Genomic DNA, 27,318 nt, shown 5'->3' with positions numbered 1-27,318 from the left:
TTGCAATTGTTTTATGTGTTGCAATGGTTTCTAAATTACATTAAACATGATTTAATCATTTGAACACTCTCTGCATTTTGCATTTCTGACTGTCAGAAAGTTATCACTTTTCTCTCACGGTGTTTGTAATCTGATTTTTTGTGATTTTGCAGTAGGTGTGTAAGATTACGTTTGCCACTGTTTTTTTTTTTTTTAATCTGATTACTGTAATCCCGTTAATGTAATCTGTCAGTCCCACCTGCGTCTCCCCTGCGGTTCCTTGAATTTTTGAGAAAACACTGCAATTCAATACATTTATAGTTTTATTCTCACAGCTGATCATTTCTTTGACAAATTGAGAACAGAACAAAAAACGCATTAGTTTTATTCCAGCTCAGAAATTTGATATATATATATATGAATACTTTAGCATGTAAATACAGCAATGGCAATTTATTTGACTTGCAAAACAATTTCCTGCACCAGGGATTGCAATGTATATCATTGCAAAGGATAAATACTTTCATTCATGGTTCATGGTAATAAAAAAAATCCTAATTACATCCACTGTGATTCAATTTTGTAATAAAAAAATACATTAAATTAAATAACATCAAACATACACGTCCAATCCTTCAGCAGGTCTCAGTCTGCAGCATCAGGGTGAACGTTCATCACCCATCAGCTTCACTCATCTGCATTTGCTTGTTAACTTGCAGCACATTTCCCATCAGCCTCATTGCTTCCTGCCCCCCTCCTTCTCCCTGTAGAGAATATACGAGCACACGTTGGGAGTGATTTTTCCATGATTTTTTTTTTTTGCCTCTCTCTTCTTACACCATCTGCTGTCACCAGAAACTCTGAAGCTTTAGGTTTCATTGCTCTAAAAGAACGGAGCTTTCGTTCTCTTTCGGTTTCGTGCCATAAAGAAATCCAAATTCACGGACCTGGAGGCTCACAATGGCAAAACACAAACACAAAATACTGAGGCCTCTTCTTGATCCAGTAAAGATGCACACCAAGTTATCAAGGAGGTCCCAGTTTGTGTCCACCTCTGGGGACCTTTGTCACATGTCAGAGATGCTTCCATACAGGCCACGAGGAGCAAATGAGTGGTTTGATGTATGGGAATGTAGTCCCCAGATCTCAACTAAGTCAAACACCTGTGGGAGATTTTAGAGATTACTTTTCCTGCACCATCATTAAAACACCAAATGAGGGGATATATTTTGGAAGGGTACTAATCAGTCCTCCAGTAGAGTTTAAGAGACTTGGAGAATTAATGCCAAGGAGCACTGGAGCTGTTCTGGAGGCTCTGGTGCCCTGACCTTACAAAGACATTTTTGTGTTGTTAGGTTAGTTAATTTAGCTCTGTGCACCATCTGTGAAGGGAAACCCGTGCCAATCAAGTTGTTTATATGGAAATGACTTTGTGCAAAGGACTGATTGTGCTGCAATTAAATCTATTTAAAGCAGTATTAACAGATTTTTGGCCACTTGGGGGCAGCAGAACAAGCTGTAAATACATTGACATATTATTACTAACTAATAAAGTTGTAAACTTAATATGTAGTAATCAATTGGATGTGCATACTTATACATCCATATGCAGAACAACATTAACATTCATTTGGAGTCATGTTTCTGACTACCTAATGAATGTAAGTCCAATAATCACTCTCTTATGGCTCTGTTTTTGGTCTCCACCAAATGCTGAGGGGAAAATGTGGTTCTTTAGCTGCTAAATGCTCCACTACATGCACCAGCTACCTTTGTCTGCCGTTTACTGACTGTTAGTGGATTTATCAGAGCTTTTACGCTGACAACAGCAGCCTGCAACAGCTAAGAAAAACAAGGTTGTTAAGAGCAGTGAGAGTGAATCAAAATGGTTAAGTTGCCGGCTGTTAAATCAAAACAATTAGCTAAAAGAAGCTAAAATGCCCCGTAGTACTGAGGTGGATCTGCAGAGTCAGGTGATGAACCTCTGTGGGTTTGTCACATATATAGGTTTCATTCAGACATTTGCAGTCCAACATCATACATACTGATTTGCACAGTATGTAGACGCCTAAAACGTAATTAGTACTTTATTGAGTTTGAAGATGTTTGTGAAAAAGTGAAAAATATATAGGAAAATAGGTCACATTTGTCTCATATGCTAAACATGTAATAATCATTTCCTTTGTCATATAGTATTCATTTGGTAGCCTAAGCCTTTTGTATCATCTCTTGACTGGAAGTCAATGACTTTAAAGCGACCATTTCATACTTGGTGGCATTTGGCATGTAAATAACAGGCCATATGCAATATTTATTATGACAATGATACAATATATATTAACTAGTAAGTACTAGTTCGTTTCATATGGACTTCCTATATGGGTCCTTTATATCTCCTCTAATGAGTTACTTTTGCCGTTGCTTTTCGCTCTGCACGCTGTCTCATTAAAGCACTGGCGGTTTAGCCTATTGTGTAACCGCATTTGCATTTAAGCTTTGATTAAAACTAAATAAATAGAAAAAGCGGCCCGTCTGTCAGCCTGTAGCTGCATCTCCGCCTCGCGACCTGCTGCGATTTCCTGCTACGGGTTTCCCTTTAAAAGGGGGCAAGGCTCAGTGCTGGGAATTCACGTCATTTCGCCGTTTTACACACATCCAGATCAATGAGAGAGAGAGACAGAGAGACAGAGAGAGAGAGTGCCCGTCCGTCTCTCTCTCTTCAGTCTCGCTCTTCCAGGAAGGGATTATTAACCAGCACGCTGCCGACATATGAAGGGAAAACACACGCAGACAAAAGAAGTTTTCACGCCGACAGCCGCGCTATGGAGGCGGCCAGCAGATAAAAAAAGAAGAAAAGCAGGCTACATGAAAAAAACAACTTCTCCCACAATAACAAGCCGAGCAGTCGGACTGCCGCCTCTTCTTCTTCTTCTTCTTCTGCTGCTGCTGCTGCTGTGTGGCTTTCTATAGGAGAAGAAGAGGTGATAAAGAGGAGAGCACAACGGAAAAGTGGAAGGAGACGGAGAGAAGTTGACGGGAGATAATGTCTGAATCCTCCTCCGCTGCGAACAAGGTAACACACTCGGCTCGCTTTCTCCTCTTTGTTGCCCTTCAGGAGACACTTTCCACTTCAGCTCGTGCGGCTCGTGATATTCTGGGGTTTACGAAAGCTGCGTATCACCTCTGTCGCCGAGGAGCACGAGCTGCAGCGCCATTCAGTTGAGGCGCGTTTGTTTTGCTAGTCATCTGTTGCTCGCGGCTCCACGCTCTTTTACTTCGCCTCCACTCCGCTGGTGGGGAGAAGTCGTGACTGTCTGTGTCACGCAAAATGTTCATTTGCCGCCCTCACCCCAACAAAAAGAAAAAGTGACCAAAGCCGGTGGGCGAACGTCTTAGTAACCTACGACATAACACATTTATAACTGTGAGCATCCGTAAGGAAGCGTTTGAAAGGGTTCTCGTCCTCGTCCAGTCACAACAAAACATTAGGGGTAAAGAGCAGCTGTTGAACTCACAGGCCTAAAACACACATATGGAATACTGTAATGGGATAGGAGCACTGCCATTGACAAACTCAGCATACTGCAATTGAAGTGGTCAAAAATAAATAAATAATAATAAAGTAAATCTATGCTACAATTGACAGGTTCCCTCTGTTTTAGAGCTGAAACGATTAGTCGACGGAGAGATAATGAATGGGCAACTTTTGTGATGATCGATTAATTGTCATGTATTGAACAAAAATTCCAAACATGTGGTTATTTTAGCTTCTCCAAGTGCTTTTCATTGTTTTATATCACTGTGAGCTGAATATTTGGGCTGTTAGTCAGACAACAACACATTTGAAGACATCCCCCTTGGAAATTGTGATTGGCGTTTTTCACTGTTTTGTAGACACGTTATTGACTAACCGACAACTTGATGAACCGGAAAAATAATCAATAGATCAATCATGAAGGAAGATAATCGTTAGTTGCAGCCTACTTACTTTTGAAAGTGTAATTATTAAAAGAATATTTTGGCTTTCATGGCTGCGGGTCAGACTGTGTGAACAGTGTGAAGACACTTTGTGCTCGTGATGACATGTGTCATTATGTATGACATTGCAATCTAAATATTTTGATAATCAATTTCAGCCATTTTTCAAGCACAAATGTAAAACATTTGCTGGTTGCAGCTTCTTAAATGTGAGGATTTGCTGCTCTTATTTGTTATCCATGATAATAAGATGAAGAGTCTTTGGGTTTTGGACTGGACAAAAGAAGCAATTTGACGTCACTTTGAGTCCCAATAGGAACTAGATCTGAAAAATTTGCTGATTAATTGGCAACTATGTTCATAATCTATCTATCCATCCATCTAATTGTTTCTGTTGTGGAATCAAGCAAAACACACACTCACTGGTTCTGGCTTCTCAAATGGGATCAAAAAAGGATCTGCTGCTATTGTGCACTTCTGTTTTCTTCATTTGAATGTCTTTGGGTTTTGGACTGTTGGTCAGACAAAACAAGACATTTGAAGAGTTCACCTTGGGCTCCCAGAACTTGTGACGGGCATTTTTAAAAAATAAATTTGACAGGTTTATGGTTGATCTAACCGTTAGTTGCAGCCCTAATAAGCAACATGATTGAAATATTCTTTGGGATGTCAAGGTCAGCATGAAATAACTAAAAAGCAATGCTGTTCAGTGACAGAAAGTGGAATATGGTGTTTTGTTTTATGAGGGATGAGGTCTCATTGCTGAGTCTGATGTCATGCTGGATTGCAGTTGATCCACTTCGCTCACATTTTTCACCACAGCCGCTAGTGGACCGGACTCCCCCTCATCTCCGTGCTGCAGCTCAGTTCTGTCACTAATCACTTTGCCTTTTCTGCAGCGTCTTTATCACAAGCGTTGTCCCAACTGCCCCCGTCGCCTTGCCACTCACTCAACCTTTTTCTGAGCAACTGAATCTTTAGAAAGTGGATGTGAAGCGAGGGAGGGAGAGGAGCCTTTCGCCTCTGAGAGGAGGAAATAAAAGACTTAAAGATTATTGCTTGGCTTCCACAGGAAATTCCTGGTGCGTACAGTTGGTGTGCAGGTCTCAGAGTGGCTGGGTGGTGACAGCAGGCTGAAACTGGAGGGAGAAACAGCAAAAAGCAAGCTTCGTTTCCTCAAGAAACTAAGGGGGCTTCATGCTCTGCCCTCATTTGCAGAAAAGGAAACCAGTCAACAGAGAAAGACCGCAAACTGGAAAACCTCATACCATAACCTAGATCCAATAAGTGTGCTGTACGATAGCCGAACTAGAGTATGTAAAATCTCAAGAGTATCCTGGAGAGGGCTGCAACTAGCAACTGTTTTCATTATGGAAAAATATGCTTGTCATTTTCTGAAAAGAAGTTACATATTCAAACAGCTGGTTTTGTCCAAACAACAGTCCAAACCCCAAAGACATCTAATTTAGAATAATAAAGCACATCTTCACTTTTTGGAAGCTGAAAGTGTTGAATGTTTGGCTTTTGAAACACATCTCAGTTGAGGGTTTATGTTCTTCAATACATCTAAATGCTTACTTGAGTATCCTCAGTTCAGACAGAGATGGTTGTATGTCTGTGTCGTGCTGATGTAACTGGCACGGCTTCAGGTGTTTCGGTAACAAAGATAATTGGGAAAACTATTATTAATTAAGTGCTAGAATTACTACTAGTTGTTGTTGCTGCTACCACATCTGGCCTGTACTGACTCATTATGAAAAGGGCACTGCACTGCAAGGGACCAAAATACAGACTGTCAGTATATATATATATACTATGGCTCATTTTCGCTCACTTGTTTTCTTGTTGTTTTTGCCAGTATGTTTATTTTAGGGTATTTAAGGCATCGGTTAATCAGCTGATTATGTAAATTAATTGATTGTGGAGTCTATAAAATGTCAGAAAACAGTGTCCATCATAGTGTAATACCCACAGATCCTCAGTGTAATCTAATATAAAACGAAGTAAAACGGCAAATGCTCATGTTTCAGAAGTTGGAACCAGCAAAAAAAGGACAAATTGGTAATCGATTAAATTACTTATCGTTTCAGATCTAGATTAGTCGATTAATTAAAATGAAAAACAATATTGTGAGCATTTGCTGTGTCTTGTCATTGTAAATTTAATATTGCACTGTCGGTCAGACTAAACAAGCAATTTCAAGTCATCACCTCAAACTCTGGAAAGTTGTGCCAGGCATTTTAGAGACATTTTAGAGACTAATCGTCTATCTATCAAGTAATTTGTTGTAAACTGCCTACAGTCTGTGTGTACAGTAATCAAATGTTTTTGCTGCAAAAAGTGCCAATTAGTGCTGAAACAATTAGATTTTTAGATTAGTTGATCTCCAAAATGTCACCAAAAGATTTGATTATATATAGTTTCATTTATTGAGTAAAACATCAAACATTTGCTGGTTCCAACTTCCCAAATCAGTTGCTTTTCTGTTTTTATATCACTTGATATTTAAAATGATATGTTTTGGACTGTACACTTTATAGATGTCACCTCAAGCTCTTCGAAATGGTGACGGAAATGTTTGACTATTTTTGGACATTTTACAGAGCACACGATTGATGATGAAAATCCAGCTGGGTTGTTTCTGAGCCACTAGTGCATCTCGAAGACTTGGTCAGTTTAGGACTTTACTGCTCTGCAAAGCAACACATGTGCTAAAGCATATAAGGCGTTCTGGATATTTGCGTCTCCACAGCATGACAGGCCTTTGTATCAGTTTATCAGAAGCACACACTCCTCTGTGTACAGAGATGAGACCAAGACTAGCCGATGTTGTGGGTGCACGGCGAGGTGAGGCGAGTTGGCGTGGGGCTGTTTGGGTTCAGGGCCGGTGCGTCGTGGAGCTTTGTGAGCCATGCTTTGTGTCTCTGTGTCTATTCATAGCAGGAGAGGAGCTCTTTCAGTCCTTCCGCGAACCCGCTGCCAAACTCCACTTCCTCCCCCGTCCATGCTCCCGCCGCGAGGCCAGCCAGCCGAATGGAGGACGAGCCTGCCAGGCTGCCTGCGCACCTGCGTGAGTCACACACACTCAAACACACACACACACACACACACACACACCCAGATGAGCAGTGACTCCTACACACATTGATCAGTCGGTCATTTGAAGAGGACACATTGATTTTTGTCAGTGTTTTTAGCATCTCGCACTGTAAATGTTTGGTTGAAGTGATAATCTGGGAAGTCATATTCTTATTTGTCTCATCCCTGAAATCACCTGTCAATCTAAATGTGTGGGGGCGGGACTGTGTCGCTTCCGCAGGTGGCGACATCAGAGAGTTTAGAAGAGCAAACGGAGGCAGAGTTATCAGAGTCAGAAGAGCCAACATGAATAAATAAAAATGTTGCGAGATATCGCTTTAATAGTTAAAAACCCATCACATTCAATTATGACAACACACACACACATCATTATCTCTGCATGAGTGCCGGCCCAGTCATGCCGGACCTCCCAGCTGGGAGGCGTCGAGGCAGATCTGGGGTCAGACACTTGAACCGTACACGATTCCACTGGACCAGAACTGACAGGCCAACTGTACTGGAATAACCAACAGTTACACAGCAGTCAGGTACAGATAATGTGGAGCGGAGGACACACGGGCTGGGAGTGATAGAGGAAGAGGAAGGAACGACAAACTTATAGGGAAGAGAAAGGAGAGAAAGAAGAAGAAGTGGAGGGCTGGGGTAAGACCCCTGCAAATTTCAGCAGGATTAAGAACGCAATCCCAACAATTTATTGAAAAAAAATTCATTGTCATTGTTGGAAAGCCAGAGCAAAATGATGCCTGGACTGACGCCTAAATTCATCTATTGTGCTGTTTTCCTCTTCAATGATCATGTTTTGATTAAGACCATTCAATACACAAGATGTTGACTTCACATTTCCTCTGACCATTGAATTAGAGGAGTCCTTGAACTTCCTTGAATACATCATCAAGGTGAATCAGTCCCTGCTTGCAACTGCATTAAGAGTAATAATGGGAGTAATGATTGGGAAAAATAAAGGCAGTGAAATGTTTGCAGTTATGGAATAAAATTAGGTCTGAATTGCTTCCGACATCTCAGATTTTGTTATTGATGGTTATAGCTTATGGTGGCTAATATTAGCTAATGTTAGCAAACTTTAGATATTGTGTAACTCACATTACTTGGAAGTCATGTGGCTTTTGTTTAGAGCACTGATTGTCTATTAATTGGCTTCTTTGAATCAGAACAAACCAAATATATAGTAAAAATACAACAAGGACAACTTCAGACCAAAGAAAACCAATTGCAGGTCTTAGATTTACCTGCACAGGTCAGCATCTGACACTACCTAAACTTTCCGGTGTTACTTGAGAGAGAAAGCGAAGTGAGACTGTCTGCAGGTGAGGCAGTGAAGGAAGTATGTTTTGAAAAGGTGTAAGTAAATGAAGTGAAGCAACACTGTGGCATTTACGGCCCTTCTGGGCTTTGGTTCGGTTGCATTGGCTCACTGTTGCTTAACCAATCATAGAGCAGGCGGGGCTGGAGCTGTGCCAAGAGATAGGCTCGATGTTCAAAGAGTAACCATGAGCTGCTTTGTCCAATGCGTCCGTCAATATTTAACCAGTTTATTTATTTGTTTCTAGCAAGTGTGAAGTTTAGGGCTTTTGTGGGGGAGCTGGGCTGGACGGTTGCACAGGCTGAGGCTGGAGGAGACGCACAGGAAACTCCCTCAGCCCACTTCCTCTTTTGCATTGTTGCAGAAAAAGGAAGAACGCTCAACAGGTCCGCATTGAGTTTCCTGTCGAGTAAACCGATGGGTCAGTTCACATCCGCAGACATGTGGAAGTCCTACTTTGTTTTAATCAGATTTCAAACACAGTTCCTCACACAGACATGACTCTCACACATCTGCAGGTCAGGAAAATGTCCCCCCACCTTCAGTGTTTAGTTTATAGCTGCCGCTGGTCGGGATCCACTCTACTCCCTCAGACAGACAGTAACATGTCTTTGTCACTGCAGCCTGAAACACCTCTGCTCGTCCTTTCTCCTCCTGCCTATCTAAACACACATGTGCTGGAAAACAAGCTGTCCATTAACCCCCACACTCAGAGGGAGTTCTGTCCTGAGGGGGGAGAGGGAAGGAAGAGAGCAGGGGGAGGAGGAGGGAGGAGGAGAGGGGGGGAAAAAGACAGAAAGAAAAAGAATGAGGGAGGAAATTGCAGTGTGGGCAGAAATCCGCCTTCTCCATTTCCTGGGGAGGAAGTGGATTAGATCGAGGAGAGTTGCAGCCTGCTCCTCACACTAAAGAATGCTACCAGGCTCCATCTTAACCCTTTCAGCCAGACATCACTGCAACCCACTACAAACCCTAATGTCGTGAAAATATCTCGCCTTCTTTTCTAATCACTCCCTAAAATATATTTTCACTTTGTGTTTAGATCCTTTGCTTCATCTTTTTTTGGGGGGGGGTTCTTTGTCATCCTGAGTGTTAGCAGGTTTTTCATATTGTTTTCTCCATCGTGGTTCCTGTCTGTTGTTCTGTGAAACACTGAATCTTCTGTGAAATAATTGTAATGATTCTATGCATCTATGCTGATTTGTGTGGCCAAATAAGGCATAGTAACTTGTATCTAAGATAACATCAGAGATAAGATTTAGTTGTTCTGAAGAAAGATTTTGTTCCCATGCTGCTCGATATCCATGGTAAAATATATACATGTGTACTATAAATATACTGTGTGCATACATAAAAAATAATAATATAGCTATGTACCAAAATAGATTAAAATGAAGGTAAATGGAATAAAAATCTCAACAAAAGAAGCACAAATTATGGTGCAATGCCTGAATTACAGTGCAGTTACAATGTTTTGAATTATAAGCAAGAAATAAACTGTACAGAGAGGTGCATCGACGTTACTATGCTACAAAAATATATAGTATATTTAGTTCATAAAGCGATGTTAAAATCACACCTAAATTGCAGTTTAAGAGCATCGTAACTTCTATAATGTGGTGCTGAATCCAGATGTGGGGGTGCACTATTCAACAATAAAAAAAATGTCATTACTAATAGTAGTAGTTTAATAGTTTCCATGGTATAATATCTAATAAGGGCCAGTAACAACCTCAGACAGCTTCCACTTCTGATTAGTTAATATAGAGCAACTAAGATCTGTGCTTATTGGTAGTCAAGCTATGGAGCCTGGAGAATACACTTCCTAGAGTCAGCGCTGGTTGCCTGGTAACGTCACAGTGACAACAAGACTTCAGGAAGTCAAGAAATAGTCGAGCACATAACCCCCCCGTAAAACCTTAACTTGTCATTTGTCATTTTTCTGTTACTTGAAATAGACAGAGCCCCACTACAACGCATGAATTGCACATTTGTAAAAAAATATTTTTTTGTATTCTATTGTGGCTTTAAAAATAAATTGACATTAAACAGGTGATTAAAGGAATCATCCAGCAGTATTAGTCTGTGAGTAGACAAATGTGCAGCTTTAAGCAGCTAGCGGAGGAGTGCTGCCAACCACCCGTGACGTTTTGCTTGTTTTTCTGTGTCGAGACAAGTACTAAAAGGCCTGGGAGGGTTTTTTTCTTACAATAAAGCAGTGCTGAGGTTCACCGATGAACTGGATTTGTCGGGATTTAATTCAGTCACAATCCAGGCAACGATATGGTGCCCACGTACTCGGGAGCATGACGCAACTGAGAGCTCATCAGTGGGAAAACAGTGAATTATTTAAAAATACAGTGTTATTTTACCATAAACATGCAGGAAATAGAAAGAACAGTGGCTGCAGGAGTAGAAATATCTTACTGGATGATTAAAAAAAAATCTTATGTCCATGGAAACAAGACTGGCTGGTTTCCTTGGTGTGTGTGTGTGCGTGTGTGTGTGTGTGTGTGTGTGTGTGCGTGTGTGTGTGTGTTCACAGCTGGGTTTGCACTATGCATGCTTGTACGAGTGGGTGGATGAGTGTGAGTGAATCTTGTGTCTTTGTGCAAAGCTTGCCAGAGGTAGTGTAGGTGTATACTGTATGCGTGTGTGTATGAATAAGTGTGTGTGTGTGTGTGTGTGTGTGCGCGCGCGTATGTGTGTGTGTGTGTTTTACTGTACATAACTGCAAATCCTCTCACCAGCTTCCTTGGGTCGCTGTCTTTTTCTCTGTGGTATATTACCAATTTTGCTGTGTGGGGGAATTGGTGTTATAAAGTATGGTGTGTGTGTGTGTGTGTGTGTGTGTGTGTGTGTGTGTGTGTGTGTTTGGTCTTTCTGAGGGGAAATTTCCTGCCCCTGGAAGCAGCTCTTGTCCTCAGGAATTTCCTGAGTGGGCAGACGGCGCTTCCTGAATAAATGTTGTTGTTGTTGTTGTGTGTGTGTGTGTGTATGTGTGTGTGTGTGTGTTTTAACTGGCTCTCTTTTCTCCTCTGAAAGGGAAACTGTTCTCACATGCCAGCGAGCGAGCTGAGCGCAGCCCCCTTCTCTTCCTGTTCGCAACACACTCCACATGGCGTTTCTAACGGGGGGGTTGCTTTACTCTGAACGTCACAATGAACACACACGACATCTTTCCCATTTGCTCTATAAACGCTTTAGTTTGGTTGTTGCTCTTTCCTGCCACACAGGAGGTGATGTGTTTTATATTTCCCCTATAAAAAAACTAAAAAACTACTAAAGTATTTCTTTGTATTCTTTGTATGCATACTGACTTATTTGAGTGTAATTAATGTTTTTCTAGCATGAACACACTACAGACTTAGAATTAGCATGTAGTTTGGAATTTGGAAGTGGTGCATGTCTTCTTTTTTTACATTTGACAAAGCTCCTCCAGAGCCACAGAACAGACACAATACAACTGTCACATGTTTCATAGAAGTCCCTGTGACTAGTATACTGATTGCCCCTTTAAAGGACAGGTGATTCTGGCAAACGCAGTGTTGGAACACTTACCAACAAAGATGGAGACGACATTCCAAAATGATGATTTGATGGATTTCCACTTCGACCTTCATTGAAACTCCTTTTAGCTCTGCAGTGTGAAAAAGAAATAAATGACATAAATCGGTGAGCAATGGTTCCCAAATCTGGGGAAAGGTCAGAAAAAGCTAAATGAAAGCATATTTCGGCTACATAAAGTTGCTCGTGTATAGGTTTACTTTAGATGAAACTATCTGAGAAGTTGTAGACATGTGCATCCTGGGATGAGCGTTCACAAGCAGACATGGTTTAAGACATAAAGGTTGTGAAACGCTGCTGTGGTGGCTTTGCATTTGAAGTGGATCATCTAAGTGTTACACTGCACAAAATGCTGACTTCACTTTGTTCACATGGAAAGAAAAAAAGAGTATACGTTGCTTATAAGGTGTGTGTGTGTGTGTGTGTGTGTGTGTGTGGGGGGGGGGGGGGGGGGGTTCAGACAAGCAGGGGCCTTTTGATTCAGTCAACAAATGTCTTTTGAAGCTTCAGCATTTTCAAAAAAAAAGAAAAATTGGCTCCTGAACAAAAGGACGAGTGGCAGTTGAAGCTGGATTCAGGAACTAACCTACAAGAGCCGGCTTGCTCCTGCGCTCGACAACAAGCTATCAAAAACAGGTCGCGCTACTTCCTGGCCATAAAAGCTGCGTGTGATTGATGATCTGTTTTATGTTTGTTTTGACTGGATGAAGTCCAGATTTGCTGGACGGGGACAAGCACGTGCATGCTGGTGGAGGAAGCAGAGGATGAATAAGAGGGGGGGGGGTCTGTTCTCTTGACTGAAAAGTAAAAGTGTGTGTGTGTGTGTGTGTGTGTGTGTGTGTGTGTACGTGTGTGTGTGTGGAGAGGTGGATTTTCCCCTGCCACACCCACCTGACAGGGAACCAATGTACAGAGAGACACACAAAGCCAGGGGAGATGAATAGTGTGTGAGGATTAACTGTGGAAATGTGTTGCTCTCATGTCCCTGAGTCAGGGAGTCGGAAGGTCACGGCCAGCCCTCCTCTTCCTCCTCCTCCTTCCTCCTTCCTTCTTCCTCCTCCTCCTCTGTCTGGAGAAAGAAAAAAACTTTTCTTTATTGAGATAGCAAGACCAATATCCGCCTACTTCTGCTTTGAGAGAAAAGGCAAACATTTACTGAAGAACTGAGTGACTAAGGAGCTTTGGGTTTGGAGAGCAAAGTCCCAGCCGTACTGATGCAGCAATGCCTCCTTTTTGTTTATTTAGTTATAGTTCAGTCAGTTCAGGCTCTGCTGAAATCCTCTGTCTGAGATTTTTAAGTGCATCTGTCGTGTCTTTGTGTGTGTTTTAGACTGTTGAAAGTCAGGAGTTTCGAACAGAAAACAATATCTCAGACTTTCAGATTCGTGTATGACTCAAAATACAGCATGTGTGCAGTTTTGTTCCACTTAAACAAATAAAGAGAAAGGAAACATTTGACGCACTAGAAAAGCTGAACTCATTCCATCAACAGCTGTTTCGAAATGATTAGACATGAATTTAAGCGTCTTGTATTATTTGTTCAGTACTTTAGTTGAGTTCTGACTTTTGTGTTTTTAATGTACATATGTATTGTTGAGCTTGTGTTTTATACTGTCTCTTGAGTATCTGTTGTTGAGTTTTATGTATTTTAAAGGCCCATCTTAAATTAGCTTAGGCTTTAAATGCTGTGGTGTGTGGCATTGATTTATGCTACTTTTTGTCCCTAAACAAATTAACATTAAATAAATAATACATGACCTATGGTGGTAAAGACATCATCTTGGGCTCTGGGATGGACATTTTATAGACTAACTTAATTGATTAATCAAAAAAATTATCGATAGATGAATTGATAATGAAAGTAATCATTAGCTTCCCTAGCTGGCGCAACACCAAAATTGTTTCACTTTTATCAGCTGTGAGTAGGTCCTCAATTTCCATGTATGTTGCATTGAGGAACAGTAGTGTTTCTAACACCACAATCAAATATACAGCGATTTTTGTTACGAGCATTTAATATGTAGTTGGCAACTCAGCGATACAGCTAACGTGTTAATTGGAAGACTTCGATGAGTTAGCTTGCTAACAAAGCAACATAACCTAACCTGAAATCAGTCAGATAGATCAGTGACGTAATGATCAGTTCCCAATCAGAAAGAGACAGAAAGAAATGAACCCTGTCTGTTCATCTTTGCTGAGCGTGGTAAGTTATACATTTTTTTGTCAGTCTGAGTATCAAGAGGCTGTCGTCGTTGCAGCTTTCAGCTGGGTGAGAAGAACATAAGCAGCAGTATGGCAGTAGTGTGAGTGCTGGTGAGACGCGCAGAGCTAAACTGTGATTCTGGACGGGACCTTTAAGCTTCACAGCAGGACGGACCTCATTAACTCGTCTGGCTGCGAGGGGAAGTTGAGGGCTTCTGTACCGCAACAACGAAACAAGATACCAGTGATCTCATCCTCCTCTTCCCTTCATTCATCTCGAGCGCTTATGAGTTGCCTTGGCAACTTGTGCGCGCCGTGTGTGTATGTGTGTGAGCGAGCGTGAGCGGGGGCCTGAGAAACCACAGAGTGAAAATTATGTGTCATCAGAGAGGATTAGGAGCCCACGGTTTAGTCGAGGGCTTGGGATCGTGCTGCTGTCGTGCTTGAGGGTTTTATTCAATGTAAACACACACATGCTCAGAAACACACACACCTATATACACTACCATGAACACTGTAAACCTGAGATGTGATACAAAGGCAGAGACTGATGACAAGGAAGACTGAAATTGATTTTCTTCCTGCAACCTGCAACGAATCTGTAACAGATTCTCTGATGGAAAACAACCACAGAGGACAAATTTATCTCGAGGAGTGTGAATGTGTCGAAGGAACAGAGTGTCAGGGTCGAGGGTGCTCTCTCTGTTCTCCTCGCACTCCCTGTCCATGCCATCCATTTTCCTTCCCACCTCTCAGTAAGCTAAAGGATGTTTCACTGGCTGCGCCGCAACAGAAAGTTTCCCATCATGTTTAGAGTCAGTTTCTGTCTCGATCACATGGACATAAGATACAAAATCAGATCCTGAAACTCTCAGCTTGAATGGGACTCAGGTTTTCAAAACTGCAGTCAGCCTTGACAAGACTGCAAATAAATAATCTTCGTGATTCACCTACGACTGTCATATTTTTGGCAGCTTGAGCAACGATAGCATGGAGGACAAAGAGACACGTCAATGGAGAGAGAAAAAATGAGCGACTTGATCTGTATTTGGAGAGACACTTGATGTCATTCAAAAGCTAAAGATTCAGACTGAAACTGGTTCGTAGGTACAGTGCAGTGATTCATCTGAGCTCTTTAGTTTTTTGTTGCTTTATAATACAATAAATGCAAAAGTTAATCTAAATGTGGTATTAATTTCTAATTTCGAACCGGCTATTAATACAGAACCTTAGATCAATCAGCCAACTCACGTGGAATTAATTATTATGTCAATACAGCATTGATATTTGCCGTCTTGGCGCTGGCCTCGTCACTCTCCACAAGTAAGCACCAAGTTCAGCACAGCAGGGAGCCCACAGGTGGATGCTGTGGTGGAGTTGGAGTGTTTATACGCTGTATGAGCAGCTGCAGCAGTGACGACACAGGTGTCAGGTGAGCGATGTGGCAGCGCGCAGTTCGGCAAAAGAGTGTGCACAGCACCGACTGCTTCAGTACACCACCGTAACCGAAGGGCACGTCGGATATATGTTGGAATAAGAATAGTGAGTGTGGCGCGGCCTCCAGTTGACTGCCTGAACTAGCTTCATATATTGGTTACATCACAGAATAGGTATGAACGGTCAAAAGAATCAGATATGAGCAGCAATTCAGGCCTGAGCATGATGTCCTCTTCTGTGGACATCTGAGTCGTGGCTTAGTATCTGTTTCCCTTCCCGTTTGCCTTTCCTTCCTCTTGTTAAGTCCTCTTTTTCCTGCTATTTTACCTCATGTGCCTTCGTTTTTTCCCCATCGTCACACACTATCCGCTGCCGCTCTCATCACTCTTTCCTTTCTGTTTCCACTCTTCCTTTTCTCGTCTGCGTCTCGCTGCTGTCTGTTTATAAACCCCTCCGGCGTCACTCTCTAACCTTACCGCAGGAAGTTTCCTGCGCTGAAACGGAGCCCACGCTGGATTGCTTCCTGCCAAAGTGCGTTGTGGGACACGTCTCCTCCTCCTCCTCCCTTCTGCTCCCCTTGTTGCTTCCTCCTTTGGGCTCTGTGCAGATGGCTGAGGCCGGCAGACCGGATCTTGGAGGGGTTTTGGCAGGGCTGCACCTCTCTCCGGCCCTGGAGAGAGCATACCGCAGCCATGACCTTGCGACCCGTGCTGCACTGCTGCCCGCCCCGGCCTCGCTGCTCTCACAAGTCAGCCACGAGAGACGAACGTACAGCTGGTGCATGCAGTGCAGATGGCAGCTTGATTCAATATTGATAGAAAGTCAATGTAGTCAGGCAGGAGTATTCCAGTGCATCCTAAATCTATTCCTGTCATATAGTCCAGTTAAATTTAAACATAAAAAGGGACACATTTTAGGTAAAAAGCCCCAAAAGTAGAAACCCAGTAAAAAAAATATGAAGAAATAAAGTTCCTTATCTGCCCACCAGTAGCTCCTGTGGTTGTGAAACACCTGTATCCCATTCCCTGACACTTTCTTAGGATGTCTGTTGACAAGCTGAGGGTCAGAGCTTGACAGGCTGTAAGCTGTGCTTCAGATAACCGAGGCCTTCCCGGCCTTATCGGCAGCGCTCGTGCCACTATCTGAATACAGAGGACTGGAAGGGAAGGGAAGAAATGGGAATCTGACAATCTAGACAGGGTTTCATTTAATATTGATTGCTCTCTGTGAAAACTTCCTCTGTTTGACGGTTGGGGTGGGGGTGGGGGGGCTGAAAGGGAGGAGAGGCCTGAAAGCGAGCACAAGGTTCCTATTACTTGTGTGACAGTGACATTGGCGGCCAAAGATAACAGCTGTCCGACTCCCAGAGGAAGTGTTTGAGGCCGGGCGATAAGTGAAATGTAAGAAATGAGTAGTAATGCTCCGCATGGGTGTCACGGACGTACTGATCGAAGCCATGCACTGTTGCAAGTCTGTTTTTGTGTGTGTATGCATGTGGAAGATAGAAGGAGATAGAAGGAGGTGAGTCTGAGTCATGCAGCAAATCATTTGGGCTGAACTGAGAGTGCAAAATGATGAGGTGGCAGTATCTGTGTGAACCAGGATATATAAGGGTCACAGATGTTGATGTGTAATGCTACAAGTATACGTCCTTTTATGTCAGATAATATCAAGTATATCAGCGTTTGAGAACATTTCAGAAATAATCTCTGGTTGAAATAAACCTCCAGCAGTATGGCAGTGGTGTGAGTCATCTGGCTTGATAACATTTGATTATAACTTGGACAATAAATGGACAATTGGTAAAGGAGGAGAAAGCAAATATAATGAAGCCTAGTGCTCTAGTATTAGCTCAAAAATGTTTTTATATTATAATATTTAGTTTGTTGTAGTTCTTGAGGCACAGTATCTGTGTAGTGGCCGTCACCATCACTGGTGCCAACTCTTTCCCAGTGAAAGTAGCTATCACTAGCTGCAAATGTCGCTAAAAGTCAGCAAACAAACTATATAGTCAATCAGTAAAATCAGAGAAGAATCCGAGTGAAAGTGTCAACGTAACCATAGAAACTGTGACTACTCTGAGCAACATGAATGGGAATGAATGTAATATATTTGAATATATTTCTTGCCTTTCCCCTGAAGGTCCGAATAAGTAAATTAAGTCGTTTAAGTTAAATTTGTCGTTTGTCCCTTTTTAGAAATAAAGTCGCTAAGAGGGTCTGAAAAGTGAGAAAAGCGCACACATTAGCCTTAGCATTTAGCCATGGTGGTTGCTGCAAGTGTCAAATTAGCAATACAATTGTGTTGCTTTCTAGGTAAGCTAGTTGGTTAGCACTTCAACATCATAAATGAATGAAATAAAATGTTTCTTTTTTGTGTTAGCTAACTAAATCACTCCATGTTCTGACAACTTAAATCCCTTTTGCACAACATTCAGATGAAATGATGAAACTGAGCTTCTGCTCGGATCTGTATTCTTGCCTCTAAATGCTTGTTGGTCACCAGTGCAGATGTTTGACACTCCTGTTCCCACAGCAGTGAAAGAAACATTTCAGAGTGTGAGGGAGGGGGAGAAAGAGAGACTGTCACTGCTGTTTCCTCTCCTCTCTTTCCCTCCATGTGTCCTTGTCTGTTTATACACAGACTAATAAACTGTCCGTCCTCTGATGTGCCTGTCTGGAGTTCAGAGAGCAAAGAACAGCACAGATCATAGCAGATCAAATAAAATAACAGTTTGACCGTCTTTCTCATATACTCCCCTCCCCCTCCTTTTTTATCCTTGTGATTCATTCTGTATTCTTCCCCTTAACCTATCATCTTTTAATCTTTTATTCTAACCTCCTCTCTCTTTCTGACTGTGTCTCCTCCTTCATCTTTTTTTCTTTATCTCCGCTGCCGTTCCCGTAATCACTCCCTCCTTTTGGCTTTTATCTCCACTTCCTCAATATCCTTTTTACTGCCTCTGCCTCCTTCCTCCTCCCCCACCCTCCCCTTCACCCTCCCCTCCTTCCTGCCTTTCCTTCTTTCTTCCTTCCTCGCCCCCAGACCCCCGTCCTTCTGCTTCTTCTTCTCTGAGCTCATCCTTCTTTTCTTCCATCCTTTCCCCTTCACCTCCGCTTTGTTGCTTCTTTACCAAACCTTGGTCTCGACTCCCTTCCCGTCATCCTCTTCCTTTCAGTTCAATTCAAAGGGATTTATTGGCATGGGAAACAGGCGTTTACATTGCCAAAGCAAGTGTGAAATAAAAACATGTACATAAACGGAAGTATTTTCCCTTCTGCCCAAATCCTTCCAACTCCAGGTTTGCAGCCAGTCTTTTGGAACAGGGAGGATGTGGCCCAGTGGCTGCGATGGGCAGAGAAGGAGTTCGCCCTGCGTCCGATCACCAGCGGCTCTTTCCAGATGAACGGCAAAGCCCTGCTGCTGCTCACCAAGGAGGACTTCCGCTACCGATCCCCTCACTCCGGTACCCGCCCTCTTTCCACCCCTACATTCATTTCTTGGACATATTAGAGGTGTATTCCAGGCTGGGAAAACTGAAGCCACCAGTGAAAGTTTTACAAATGAGTCACTTTCATTGATTGCATTAGATGTTTTTTTTTGGGGGGGGGGTTCACTCCAACTGGAGCACGAACAAGACTGGAAAACCAGATTTACCAACTAGGAAGGAAGAGCAGTTTTAGATCATGGAAACACTCAGACTAGTTGCAGAAACACATGGAAAACTGGTGCAAGTATACATAGAAGCTCCTTTTCTAAAGGAAACAATTGACACCTGCTGTCACAACATAGGACTAAATCAAATTTGAAATGGATAGTTTGGGGTCCTCACAGATGAGTGAAACACTTGATAAATGTATATGAACATGACCACATTTTGTGGTCAAACACACAGTCAAACACTTTGACAGCTGATGCCCTTTGTGCTTTAGACCAATATTATAGTTTAGTTGTACATGAGAACCTGCGGCGGTGCCGCTTTAAAATCAATGTGTTTACAGCAAAACTACACCCTTTAAAAATCAATAAAGTCAGCTGGAGGAGAACAGTGAAGGCAGCAGTGTCAGGCGACAGTGGAGGGAGGCAGCTGTCACAGCGAGGCTGCTGGGGGAGGAAGTAGGAGACGGTTGATCAGGAAGTACAAAACCAACCTCAACTGTTGCCCCGGCAACGCCAGCGGCCAGGCGCACGAAAATAAAGCAAAAAAAAAAAGTTCTCCTTTGCAGAGTTGTGGATGGTCTATTTTTCACAGGAATTGAAACAGGATTCAGTGTCTGAAAGTGTCTCCTGGAATTTCTACACCACACAGTCAGTCAGGGACGAAGTCAGAGCCGTGAGGAGTGATTCAGGATGAGAGTCATAAGAGTGGGATGAAATGAGCGATCAGCATTGTGAAATATAAAAATAAGACATAGGAAAATAAATTTTGACTCCAGAAGAGTGTGGAAATTGTATGGAGGACAAAAAAAAAAGAATAAATGCTGAAATGAATACAGGAAAAAAGAATGAATGAAGAAAAGAATACACAAATGAAAGCTGAACTAAACACATAAATAATTCAATGAAAAAATAAACGTTGCTAATTAATCAGGAAATAAATAATTCAGAATATATTCCCACATTTATGTATTTCTACTTCCTCATTTATGTTAATGATGGAAGTGTAACTAACCTCACTGTAAAAAGTGATTGGATCCATTCAGCTCTATTACTTTTGCCTTGCTAGTGGTACATAAAGCTGAGCTGTATGCTGCTACTGATGTTAGCTAGCTGCAAGATCTTGACCAATATATGTATTTATTCATTTGATTATGCGTCTTTTATTTATATATTTAATTAATTATTATTAATTATTTATTTATTGCTGCGCTTCTTCATGTATTCAATTTGAACATTGATTCCTTGAATAAGTCATTTTTAATCCTATTGAACAGAAAGTAAAGTTGCTCCGCTTCAGTATATATTTCCTACAATCAGAGACCCTGATGTGTCCCTTTAAATGAGGGGATGTAGTTATAGAGGGACGTGGCCCAGCTGACAGCTGTTGTCAAGCTCGTATCATGATTTCCCATTTCATTTATGCAAAAACGTTTTCCCATTCTGTGGAGAAATTGAAGTCTGGGAAATATCTTTGGGAAAATGTGATACATCATCGCAGGTTTTATTAGCTGGATTTAGTTGTCTCTAGGTGACACTGAGGTCATTTTGTTGTAAAAGTGTATCAGCAACTTTTGGTGTTTGATCACGTTTTGCGTAAAACAAAAACAAAGGGTGTCGAGAGATAAAGCCGTCAGTGATCGATTACATTTCAATATTGGTAGTTGTTTTGGCCGTGTTGTCGGTGACATCAGTGAAAACGTCATTTTAGGGAACAGAGCACTTTTTTTTTTTGGCTTGTGAAGTGTGCATTTCCTCCTTTGAGAGACTGTAAGGGTGTAGTTCCCATCAGTCCCTGCTGTGTGCCATAGTTTCCTTTTGTTGAAACTCTAATAATAATAATACTTTTTAAAAAATGTTTTTCCTGGAATGTCTTAACCTCACTTCCAATAATCAGCCACACAGTTTGTCGAGCCACATTGCAGCTACATGTTTCGACCTGAATATGTTTAATGGGAAAACTGTAAAGCCAAAAAGGGGGTGTTGCATATATCAGTTACGACAGGACACTTTCATCTGCATCTTTAATTTTCTAGTAACTGTGGTTCATAGTGAAAGTGATTTTAGACGAAATGTGAAGCTCTTAAGTTTAAAACCGGCGTTTTAAATCCAGAATCAAAGCAAACTTTAATGCACCAGCAAGCAGGAATTTTCCACACACAGCAACTCAATGCCACAGGACCAGAAAGTGAGAACTGAAAGGGGTGTGTTTGTTTGTGTGCGCATGTTCACCATCACTTCCTTTATGAGAACCATCTCCTTGTTATGGTAAGCCTGATCTTTTTAGGTTATGTGTGATGGCGAGGTTTGTTAAAATCACATCCACTGTACCCGTGGTTATCTGTGTAACATAACCATGTCAACGCACCGTGACGCCAGGAGACGAGCCGCGGCCGTCTGTGTTGAGGCAAAACAAACAGCTGTTAATCATTCAGTGAACTTCCTGCTCAGGCTTTGTGCCTGGTGTCAACACTACTGTATAACCACTTTAACTGAGAATACCAGAGTCATATAGACCCACAGCCCATTCACTTGTGTCAACATCTAGTTCATGTTAAGTAGTCTGCAATGCCCGTAGGTATGTCGTTTTTTTTAAACACACAGTCTTGTTGTTCTAAAAATCCAAGCTTTATATTGTGAACCCAAGAGAGTTTGCCTCTGGGAAACTTCCACTTCCAATCATAATAAGTAGAAAATATTTCCATGCAGCTCATGGTTACAACACAGATTTTTGGGGGGTTTAAATATGATGGATTATTCTGAAGGAGGAAACACACTGGGTGCAGTCACCTGAGAGGAAACCTACACTTTCAGCTGTGAATATCTAGAAAATGTTCTTTCTAGATTTGCCACAACAACCCCGTCCTGAAACTCGTCACTCTAACGTGGTGTCTGCCTCCTCAGGGACTCTTCCATTATTGCTCAAGCTCCCTGCTGCCTGGAAAGCAGAGCGACAGAAGGGAGAACATGATTCTGTGGATGACACCAGCGCTAATTTCCCATTCTATGCAGGCGTGAAATGCTACCGGGAAACGTGTCGTAACCTCTGGCCTTTGTATCCCTGCAGGGGACGTCCTATATGAGCTGCTGCAGCACATCCTGAAGCAGAGGAAGCCTCACGTGTTTTACCCGTCTGCCTACTTCCCTGGGAACTCCTTCCACTCGCTGCCTGAAAGCGCTGTGCAGCACCTGAAGCTTGAAGGTCAGTCCAATCAACGGCATTTTCAGCTCTTGATTCGATGGTGTTGTCTAAATCATACTGGGAAGCACCGATAGTTGACATTTACTGTACCATAACCCTTAGATGCCTAGGATATTGGAACCTGCGTTCCTCCATAAGTGGGTCCAAAATGATAATAAATACATGCTATCTTTGCAGTTTTGCTCAAAATAATTTAAATTCCAATCAAGAATGACTTAAAAACCCAGCATCTGTAAGACTGTATCAGCTGTATCTCGCAGCCATGTCAACACAGTAGAAGGAGAAATCTAAAATAAACAATGTACTGAATCCTAAATTGACCTGCCTGCAGCTATACACACGTGTCGAACTATACTGTCTACAATCAATGAAGATTTACACCCATCATCAAAAGATCAAACTAGACAATATTATGGTAAGTAGTTAAGCTACTTAGCTAAGTAGCTATATCAAGTGGGCTAACTTCATTATTAGCAGAAACTGTGAAAGGTAAAAGACATATAATGTAAAAATGTCTTGCTGTGTAAAATAATGTAGCTGAGTGTTGTTCATGCTAATGACAGTTAAGGTGTGGTGACAATACAAAAACTTGATTCTCTACTTTGCCAAGTCGCTAAACATTTGCAACAACTACAGTCATTATATTAGCAGCCATAGGAAGGCTAATTTGATCCTCTAATAGCTCTAATAGGCATCAATTAAGTGATGTCACGTTTTCTGAGGGAAAGAATAAAGATTATAATTACGTGTGCCAAATGTAAAATTGTAGCTGAGCGTTGATGATGACAGTTGAGTTGTGGTTCAGTAAATATACTATACCTGACAGAAATAACTGATCAGGATGGACACAGATGTCCCGAGGAGTTGTATCAGGTCCATTTTTGAACCACTTATGGAAAGTTGACGTTAAAATACAAAAACTTTATTTATTATTTGAGGAATATGAAATGCGGAAATATTTTTCTTGCAAAAACATAAACCAGACCAGCCAGGTCATTTTAGACACACCTATGCGTCTGAGCCATAACTCTGATTTGAGTGAAAATGTAGATCATTTGAGCTGATCTTTTTCGAATGTGGTGATTAAGATAGTGCAAGCGCAAGTCATCAGTTGGTGTCATTCCTTAGAAGCTCCGACGTCTTCACTAGGGCACCCGTGATTTGTTTTTGCCAAGGAAGTAATTATGAAGTTCAGTGAAATACCTGAGACTGTTTTCTGGCTCTGATCTGAGGAAATGTGACACAGCAACAATCATCACAGCCTCACATGTTGACGGTAAAACCCGTTCCACGAGGAAATGCTGCTTTATTTAAACAGGCTGCAGGACGACACTCAGCACGCGCTCCAGTGGCTTAGGCACAGATTGCCTCGTTGATATTTGTTGCGGCTGTCTTCCTTGTTTTCGAGTGCCACCTTGTAGATGTTTGTGCTTGTGGATGAAGGAGCAAAATTCCAACTACTTCCAAGAAAAACCAGAGAGCTTTTACTAAACCTCATCAAACATAATACAATGAGCACTCTCAGCCAAACTGTAGGATAGTAGCGACACCTAGTGGTCTTTTCCTGTGTGAAGCCAGCGTACCAGGAACTAACAGTAATAAACACCTTAACTTACTGGCAGTAGGGACAAATTATGGCACAGGTAAGGGAAATAGCTAAATGACACCACTTCATTTCATGCTCTGTTACTTTTCTAGTAAGATTGTTGTATTTTTTTTGGCTTTTCTGCCACTTTGGACAAAGTAGAGACCGGCTTGGTACAACTTGAGATACATGTACAATGAAAGGACAAAATAATCGGGATATCCTAGATTAGACTGAATGCATGCCAGCACCACAGGCCTGAAGTGAGCAATACCTCTAATAAGCTCATAATATTGAATTTGAGTTGTCGCTATCAGGGAGGTGTTGATTCAGGCCAAAGCCGGTCGCAGTCTGGTGCTGTTGCTGTTTTATTACTGTACTGTTGATAGCCAATATCTGTGTATGGTTGGCACACCTGTATGGCAAACACAGAAAATGGTATACACCCAAAAGGAATCACTGAAATGCAAGCCTCAGGCAAATGTGCTGAACAAACTAATTCACTGATAATTTGTTCTCTATCCAAGTTAATCAAACTGATAATGATGCCGATTAATCGTTGAGTCAGAAAAGAGTGAAAAATGCCCATCATGATTTCCTCAAGCCGCGGGCAACGTCTTTGGACGGCTTTTTAGTTTGACAAACAGTCCAAAGACATTCAGTTTAATGTAAAGAGGCTAACTGTCATGTTTGAGAAGCTGGAACCGTCAAATGTTAACATTTCTGGTTGAAAAACAACTAAAAAGAATCACTTTTTTACCTCAGAAACGGTACGGCGGGCTCCACGTGGTACAGAGCCACTCCCCCAGCATCCACCAACCATCGAGCTGCGGCACCGCTCCCGCTCCCCTCACCATCCAACCACCAGACGATCCCCTCCGGAACCAAACCACCCCCGCCCAGCCCATGAGGACCCCCTCCAGGCCTTCTCCCAGCTGCCCGACAGCAACCACCACCTGCCCGAGGAAATGTACCCTCTGTCGGTGTCTCCGGCTGCACCCAACGGCCGCTGCGCGACGCCCCGAGAAGCTCCATGCCCGGGCAGCCCTGGGGGCCAGGAGGCGGGCCCTCCTCGCGTCATCCAGCTCATGCCCAGCGCCATCATGAACCCCCTGCTCCTCAGCCCGAGCAGGAGCGGCGGGGGTGCCGCCATGGACTTCAGGCACAGCCGCGGTGGACCCCCGTCTCAGGCAACGCACGAGAACGGGCGTGAGGGGAAAATCCACACCCACCACCATCAGATACCACTGTCCCAGCAGCAGCAACAGCAGCACCTACTGCAGCAGCAGGAGGAGGCGATCTACAGGAACCACGTCATCATGCCCGTGTCTCCTCCAGAGGAGCAACAAATACCCATCGGACGGATAGCAGGTAAGATTCAGCCTTCACAAGGTTACAGGTTAAAGCTGCACGAGGTGGCATCTTTATTTAAAAACACATCTGTAGTCACAATGTGAGCAGATAATTACAGAGACAGCAGGACGTAACTTATCTAGTCCCTTTGGTAGTCTCTGACACTACGCGTCACGCGTAAAACATAATTCCATACCCAATACCCAATGCAAACTCTGCCTTTCCCTGTTGTGTCCTCGCAGACTGCAGGCTACTGTGGGACTATGTCTACCAGCTCCTGTCAGACAGCAGGTACGAGAACTACATCCGCTGGGAGGATCCAGAGAGCAAAGTCTTCCGCATCATGGACCCCAACGGCCTGGCCAGGCTCTGGGGCAATCACAAGGTAAGCTCACCGAACCGTGGGGGCTCCAGGTGTTCAGGTATTGCTGACTTTGATCAGGCTGCAGGTGGCTCAGTGAGCAGGGACCTCCCACATCCAGGCAAGAGAAAAGACTCTACAACAGTTTAAAGCTGCACTAATCAATAGTCTTTATGTCAACAATGACGTAAAAGATGACACGTGATATGAAATCTGTTGCTCATAAAGATGACTTCACAGAGAAACATCACCCAACTCTGCAGTTCACCTTCAGCTCGACAGTTTCTTTGAGCCGCTTTTAGCTCATTGTTTTGTTTTTTTACAGCCAACAAACTCTGACGCCAAGTGGCCAGGGTTAGGGTTCCAACCTCAGGCACAGAGTCCCGTGATGTAGGATACTAAAACATGAAAAACCATAGAGACACAACTCAAATTATATTCACTTCATAAGAAACAAGCAAATAAAATCTCCTCATTCATCCCATTGGGAATGAGGGTATATTCCTCTTGGGATGTACTTGTTGTGCTGGTTGCGTTCCCCACGTTCCCCACATGTGTATATTGATCATGTTTTGTGCCATTCCTGCTCTACAGACGAGGCTTTAAAGTGGCTCAGAGCATCTAAAGATGACACCACATTATTATGAATAATGACAGCTTTCTTCTCTTACCGCTTACAGAACAGGACTAATATGACGTACGAGAAGATGTCGCGAGCACTGAGACACTACTACAAACTGAACATTATCAGAAAAGAGCCCGGACAAAGACTTCTATTCAGGTACATCAACTTAAAGACTTCATCAGGCTATTCATGATATATTGAACTTTTCTGACTCTGTTCTTCCTGCGTGGGTCACCGGCCACACATGGTAAAAATACTCTTTCAATAAATGTCCTCTTGTTTCCTTTCAGGTTCATGAAAACTCCCGACGAGATAATGAACGGACAGACCGACCGGCTGGAGCACCTGGAGTCCGACACAGACGAACAAATCTACATCAAAGAGGAGTGCTGAGGAACTCTGGGGGGGGGGAACAAAACGAGTCCATGAACTACTTACTACTACTACTACTACAGCCGCTGATGCCTTTCAGAAGCAGCCAGAACAATCGTTGTTGCATCCAGAGCGCGGGGACGTTCGCTTGTATTGGACATGAAATCTGATCTCTCTTAAAGTTTGCCTTAGGATGATGTTTTCCTGAAGTAAAAAAGAAAAAAAACCAAACAGCATCAGTTGTTTTGATTTTCCCGATGGACCGAGCTGACAGGACTTTCTAAGTGTTCCCTTTTTATTTCGGATTGAACTGCAAGAAGCCCATCACCTTGTGCTTATGTCACTTTTATGATTTTTTTATTTTTTTTGTTCTTGTCCCCTCACATGCATTATACTATGGAATTTTGCTGTTTGTAAAAAGAAAATTGGGTGTGTGTGCGTGTGTGACAGGAATGTTTTCACCATGGAATAAACATTTTTGATCAAACTGTATTCTCTCGGCGTGGACTGTACTTTAAGATATTTACCTGAACATAAACAGCATTTTCTCTCGTTTCTCTGCACAGAGAGCGTCAGTGAA

At 42.5% G+C, this 27,318-nt stretch overlaps 1 protein-coding gene across 2 annotated transcripts; it reads left to right on the top strand.

The window, feature by feature from the left end:
• Positions 1–2,732: 2,732 nt before the first annotated feature.
• On the top strand, positions 2,733–27,230 carry etv6 (ETS variant transcription factor 6). Of its 2 annotated transcripts, none has more exons than XM_070928888.1 (8): positions 2,733–3,052; positions 6,901–7,027; positions 18,885–19,049; positions 22,308–22,442; positions 24,793–25,398; positions 25,623–25,765; positions 26,422–26,522; positions 26,657–27,230. In XM_070928888.1, exons 1-8 carry the CDS (start codon positions 3,023–3,025, stop codon positions 26,757–26,759), a joined length of 1,410 nt encoding a protein of 469 aa, XP_070784989.1. In that variant the 5' UTR covers positions 2,733–3,022; the 3' UTR covers positions 26,760–27,230. The 2 variants fall into 2 exon arrangements, with proteins under 2 accessions (XP_070784989.1, XP_070784988.1); XM_070928887.1 differs by having other exon boundaries at positions 6,898–7,027.
• Positions 27,231–27,318: the final 88 nt, after the last annotated feature.

The sequence above is a fragment of the Enoplosus armatus genome, chromosome 22 (assembly GCF_043641665.1).
Source record: "Enoplosus armatus isolate fEnoArm2 chromosome 22, fEnoArm2.hap1, whole genome shotgun sequence".
In the NCBI taxonomy this organism is placed as follows: Eukaryota; Metazoa; Chordata; class Actinopteri; order Centrarchiformes; family Enoplosidae; genus Enoplosus; species Enoplosus armatus.
The sequence above is the reverse complement of the archived record's forward strand: the minus strand, read 5'-3'. Positions and strand labels throughout refer to the sequence as shown.